The 6,217-nt window shown below is 39.2% G+C and overlaps 1 protein-coding gene across 1 annotated transcript; it reads left to right on the top strand.

The window, feature by feature from the left end:
- The first annotated feature begins 38 nt into the window (after window positions 1–38).
- TAF1D (TATA-box binding protein associated factor, RNA polymerase I subunit D) lies at window positions 39–5,991 on the top strand. The gene is given in 7 exon segments (XM_027531667.1): window positions 39–144; window positions 1,613–1,765; window positions 2,386–2,770; window positions 3,752–3,927; window positions 5,172–5,229; window positions 5,581–5,703; window positions 5,706–5,991. Coding segments are annotated over 6 exon segments (858 nt in total). The 5' UTR covers window positions 39–144; window positions 1,613–1,706; the 3' UTR covers window positions 5,763–5,991.
- The last annotated feature ends 226 nt before the right edge of the window (window positions 5,992–6,217 follow it).

Genomic DNA, 6,217 nt, shown 5'->3' with positions numbered 1-6,217 from the left:
CCGCCCCACTATTAACTTGGGCGCGCGGCGCGCCCAGCCTTTCCTCCCGCGCGACGGCGGAGGTTGCCTACAGTGTGCCTTTCGGAGTGCTATGGTCGGTAGGTTGCTGTTCGCAGCAGAGGCCCGTACCACGAGCCAGCGCAGGTTGGTATGCACCATCCGTCTCTGGAGGGGTCGGAAAGAGGACACTGGCGTCTGGGCCTTGCAGGCGGCGGAGGGGTCGCTCTTGTGGCTTTTCGCGGGGCGGGGCAGGGTGGGGTCCAGCCGCGTGAGTTGGGCCCTAATGGCGGAGGGCCCGCGGTGGTTGTGGACTGCAGGCCTAGGGCTGCGCTGCTACCGTGGCCCGAGCGTGGCCCGTGAATTGGATGTTAAAATGGAGCATAAACAATGCTTATTCTCTAAATGGCGGTTGAGTGGGAGGTAGCCATTGCTGACGCATTCTCGCCCGAAGTGGGCGCCTCCTGGAGACGCTTGCCCCAGGATCGCGCAAGGCGCTGAGGGGAAGTTGTTCGCGGCCGCGTGGTTTGGTCAGCAGAGTTACCGACTAGAAAGCAGCACTTCCACAGGATTGCTTTCCAGATTTCCCCAAAGATTGTGTTAACTTTAATTTTGATAGTGCGCTCAGGTACACCATCGCTGCCATTGGCTCCACTTAAGTATCTGCCTATAAAGCCGGAGACCCGGGTTCAATCCCTGGGTTGGGAAGATCTCCTGGAGAAGGAAATGGCAACCCAATCCAGTATTCTTGCCTGGAAAATCCTATGGACGGAGGAGCCTGGGAGGCTGCAGTCCATGGGATGGCAAAGAGTCAGACACGACTGAGCGACTTCACTTCATGACTTAGATTTTGCAAAGCTTGAGATCTCTGTGACCTATTGTTTTCCTGTATTTGAAATATATCGCTCTTAAAATGCTAAAAACTAAGAACAGTGGGAGAATGATGGTATCCTCTATAAGGGAGGTTGAGAAGACTCTGAGGGATGGTATGAGGTGGGAGGGGGGTTCAGGATGGGGAACACGTGTACACCTGTGGCGGATTCATGTCGATGTATGGCAAAACCAATACAATATTGTAATTAGCCTCCAATTAAAATAAATTTAAAAGAAATAATTTTGCCCTAAATACTGTATCCAAGGAAGTGAAAAAAAGACAAAGGGCATTGTCTGCAAGCCTTTTATTGAGAACTTGGAGAGTTCAGAATTTTTAATACCCCAATAGTAAATCCCAGACCAGGAGTTTGGATTTTTTTCCTTGCTATACTGGGCCACACATAGTAGTTAACTTACGCTGTTGAACACTGATACTCTTCATTGTACATTACTATGGCTAAGGGTTAAAATTACATTTTGGGAAAGTTCCTTGATACTGTTGGAAATTACCTATTCTTCCGGAATCTTATTCCATTGGACAGATGAAGGAGGCAAAACTGAAACAGAACCCGTGAATCAAATCTCTAGATTTTAGAATTGATCTGAATTTACAGTTACTACCAGAAAATATTAAAGGCTTTGTAAGTGATATGGCCTTAATTTACATATTATTTACATAACTCACAGCTACATCAAAATTTGCATTACTCTGATTACTAACTGTTGGCATTAATTTGTTCAGGGAAACTACACCACTACACTAAAATTTACCATATTTTATATGGTCAGAAATCTGTTCAAAGCAAAAGATAATTTGAGAGGGACTTGGATCAAGAATGGATTCTCTTAACTATACAACAGCATGTGATTCAGCTGTGGAAACTGAGAATCAAAGGTAAGTGCCTTTTAAAAAAAAAAAAGATTTTTCCTGGATAAGAGACTGGATGCTAATATTTACTATATTTGAATTACTGGGAGGGCATAAATCATTGTCAGTAATGAGTGGTGGTAAATGTAATTTTCAAGAATTGAAACAGAAAAGGAAAACTTGGTTTGGACAGGCCTTTGAAGTTTTTGAACTAAGAAGATGGGTATTAGTCTTGCTTTAAAATCAACTTGTTCTCATTATTTCACATTAGCAAGGATGCTGGCTTATGTATTACGATGAAATGTGTCTAGTCTAAATCATTGATCTCACTGGGAAATCACAAGCATTTCTAGTATATTCACATCAGATACCTCTCTACTAAGATACTCTTGTTTTATTTAGAGGAGGCTTTGTCCTATTTCGTTTAGGATCTAGCAGTGGACAGAATACCTTTATGGAACTTACATAAAGGAAGATCACCATGGCAGTGGCATTATGGCCCACTTTAGCAGTTTGTTAGTACTGAGCCCATCTTTTAAGAAATTATTCTAAGCGTGTTTTCCTGCTTTGATTTTAAAAACGTGTATTATTGGTAATAAATATTCAGTAATTTGAGAGGGTGTGATTAATCTTTCCCTGTTTTCTAGTGACAACTCTTCCTCTGGTAGCAGCTTATTTAAAACTCAGTGTGTTCCTGTCCCACCTAAACGGAGGCAAAGAAACACTATTAGAAAATTCGTTCACATACCCAAAAATACTCAAGCAACAGAGTCATCTAGTGACTCATCTATAGAGCCAAGACCACTGACTTTAAAGGCTATTTTTGAAAGATTCAAAAATAAGAAACGTAAACGTAAAAAGAAGAAATACAAGCCAACGGGAAGATCAGTGGGAAGACCAAAAGGAAGGAGAACCACTAGATACTCACAGATTACTGAGAAACAATTTAAAGACAAAAGACCTGGTTTCCCATTTTTAGAATCAGAAAATGGAAGAAAACCATTACCTTGGAGAAAAATTTTAACCTTTGAGGTGAGTCATTATATATGCTCATACACAGCTTAAATGTGTGAAATGAACTGTTGGTCACTTTCAGAATTTAGTTAACACCTGGAGCATGCAATTTGTAACTTTGATAATACTTCTTTATCCTGACTATACTGCCACTTAAATGCCACCTCCGTCCTTCAGTTCAAAGTTGACTTGGGCTTCTGGAGGTAATCTTCACTGGTTTGGGTGGATATATCTGCATGTAAAGTGCTCCAAGGATGTTTTTATATCTTGCTCTTACCAAACAGGTTTTAAACATCATTCCTAAAACTCAAATAATGCTTCGTTGTTTTACTATAACCTAAGTCAAACCCACACCTGACTTTCGTGTTCAGTGGCTTTAGTAGATTTCATTTCTGAAAGAATCACCTGACAGGTCAGCCAGTTCATAGCAGTAGACTCAAATATTTGAATTTTAAGTGACTACATAATTTGTCAGACACAATTGAGCAACTTCACTTTCACCTTTCACTTGCATACATTGGAGAAGGAAATGGCAACCCACTCCAGTGTTTTTGCCTGAAGAATCCCAGGGACGGGGGAGCCTGGTGGGCTGCTGACTGGGGGGTCGCACAGAGTCTGATGACTGTAGCAACTTAGCAGCAGCAGCATAATTTGATGTCACTTGTTCTAAAATCTGATTTATTGGAAAGGATTAGTAATTATTAACCTTTTATGTTTAAAGTGACTAAAAAAGATCTTTCAATTTGCATTAAAAAATAAGTCTTTAGAAGCATCCAAACCATATAGATTTGTGCTTGTTTTTCTTGGTGTACCAACTTTGGTTAACTCGCTCGGTAGAACAGTGAATTCTTTTTATAAGCAGTGTTTGATAGGGGTGATCACCATATGGCAGAGTTAGAGCTTCCTTGTTATAGAACATAAGCATCTATCTGCTAAGCTGTGGCAGAAAAATTTTTTTTTCCAAGTCTGTGACTGACAACAGGATGTTCTGGTATATAGCAAGCAGTGGCAAGAGGATTTTTTAACTACCTTGAAAAACTGAAGTATGAATACTACCTCAAGGAATCCTTGAAACAGATGAATGTTGCTGAAGATTTAGAAAAAGACGACCTCGATAGTCGAAGATACAGATACTTGGATGATGACGGATCTCTCTCTCCTATTGAAGAGTCAGCGTAAGTTCAGACATTGGAACAATTTTAAACGTTTTGCTTTTAAATTTTTATGTTGCTCCACATTATACTATCAGTTTAGATTTTGATTTAATAGTTTAAAATTCATATTAAATGTTCAGTTCAGTCGCTCAGTCATGGCTGACTCTTTGGGATTCCATGGACTGCAGCATGCCAGGCTTCCCTGTCCATCACCAGCTCCCAGAGCTTGCTCAAACTGTCCATCCAGTTGGTGATGCCATCCAACCATCTCATCCTCTGTTGTCCCCTTATCCTGCCTTTAGTCTTTCTCAGCATCAGGGTCTTGTCCAAGGAGTTGGTTCTTTACATCAGGTGGCCAAAGTATTGGAATTTCAGCTTGAGCATCAGTCCTTCCAAGGAATATTTAGGACTGATTTCTTTCAGGATTCACTGGTTGGATCTCCTTGCAGTCTAAGGGACTCTTAAGAGTCTTCTCTAACACAACAGTTCAAAAGCATCATTTCTTCAGTGTGCAGCTTTCTTTATGGTCCAACACTCATATCCATACATGACTATTGGAACAACCATAGCTTTGACTAGACTGACCTTTATCAACAAAGTAATGTCTGCTTTTCAATATGCTCTCTAGGTTGGTCATGGCTTTTCTTCCAAGGAGCAAGCATCTATTAATTTCCTGACTGCAGTCACCATCTGCAGTGATTTTGGAGCCCAAGAGAATAGTCTGTCACTGTTTCCATGTTTCCTCATCTGTTTGCCATGAAGTGATGGGACCAGATGCCATGATCTTAGTTTTCTGAATGTTGAGTTTTAAGCCAACTCTTTTCTACTCTCTTTCACTTTCAAGAGGCTCTTTAGTTCTTCTTCACTCTCTGCCATAATGGTGGTGTCATCTGCGTATCTGAGGTTATTGATATTTCTCCTGGCAGTCTTGATTCTAGCTTATGCTTCTTCCAGCCTGGCATTTCTCATGATGTACTCTGCATATAAGTTAAATAAGCAGGGTGACAGTATACAGCCTTGACACACTCCTTTCCCAATTTGGAACCAGTCTTGTTCCATGTCCAGTTCTAACTGTTGCTTCTTGACCTGCATACAGGTTTCTCGGGAGAAATTCATTAATTCTTTAAGGATTAAATGTTACTTAATAAGTATTCATACTTAAATTTAATAGTGATAATCAACTGGTATTGCGGGTTCAGTTGTATGTCATAACAGTATGCTATGAATTTATTGTCATCTGAGTGATAATGTTTTTAATATTGCAGAGCAGAGGAGGAGACTGCAGCAAACCTTGAACATGATGAATGTGATATTAAGTTGGTGGTAAGTGACATTTTTATTCCATTTTGTTTTGGGAGGGCAGGAGTTGACAAAGGGAGATTTTCATCCTGTAGTGTTAACTGTCTAATTTTAGAAAGCCTCAAAGCCCTTGGTGCAAGAAATGTGAGGATAAAAATGAGAATTTTATAGATAATTGAGAACATCAATTAGCAGTACTGTGTCAGTAAGTGTCAAGAGTATTGTAAGTCTTCATGTGTTTTATTGTTACTAGGATATCAAATAAGAAAGAAAAAAATCCAAATGTAATTTTCAAGTTATTTTAAGTAACCTAGTTGTATGTAATTACTAGTGCAATGAAATTGGTTATATGTCTTACCAATACTTCTTATGCAGGAGAACAGTTATTTCATAATAAGTTCTGAATTTCCAAAGAAGAAGCAGAATGTACATTTGGATCAAGAAGAATATACTGAAGAAACTGCTTTGCTTAAAAAGAGAACATCAAAATCTAAACACTGGATAGAGGACAAAATGGCCTGAAGAGAGATAAGATTATAGAGGACAAAATGGCCTGAAGAGAGATAAGATTATAAATACCAGACAAGGTAAACAGAATAAAAGCAAAGATAAGTGTATATATATATATGCCAGCCTTAGAAAAAAACCCTGTAAGAAAATAAAGAATACTTAAACAGATTTGTGAAACTCCTGAAGTAGTTATTATAAGAAAAATTATGTAGAAAAAAATTGAGGCTGTTACTGCAGAGATTGACTTGACAAATAATAAACAAAAGTCCTACTGTTTTTGCCTATTATGGTTTATTTCTAGGTAAGAGAACTTAAAGGTACCATTTTAACACTGAATCAAATAACAGATTGTAATCTTGAAAAGTTTGCATAAACAATGATTTTTTTTCCACCTACCCTCCTGAGGTAGGGTATCTACAATTTCCTGTTTTTGTTTTCTTTAGCCAAGTTTAGTGTGAAATGCTGAGTACTGTAATAACTTAATTTTCCCTTCCTAATTACC

Source organism: Bos indicus x Bos taurus, chromosome 29 (genome assembly GCF_003369695.1).
Source record: "Bos indicus x Bos taurus breed Angus x Brahman F1 hybrid chromosome 29, Bos_hybrid_MaternalHap_v2.0, whole genome shotgun sequence".
Lineage (NCBI taxonomy): Eukaryota > Metazoa > Chordata > Mammalia > Artiodactyla > Bovidae > Bos > Bos indicus x Bos taurus.
This window is presented reverse-complemented; position numbering and strand designations above follow the sequence as displayed.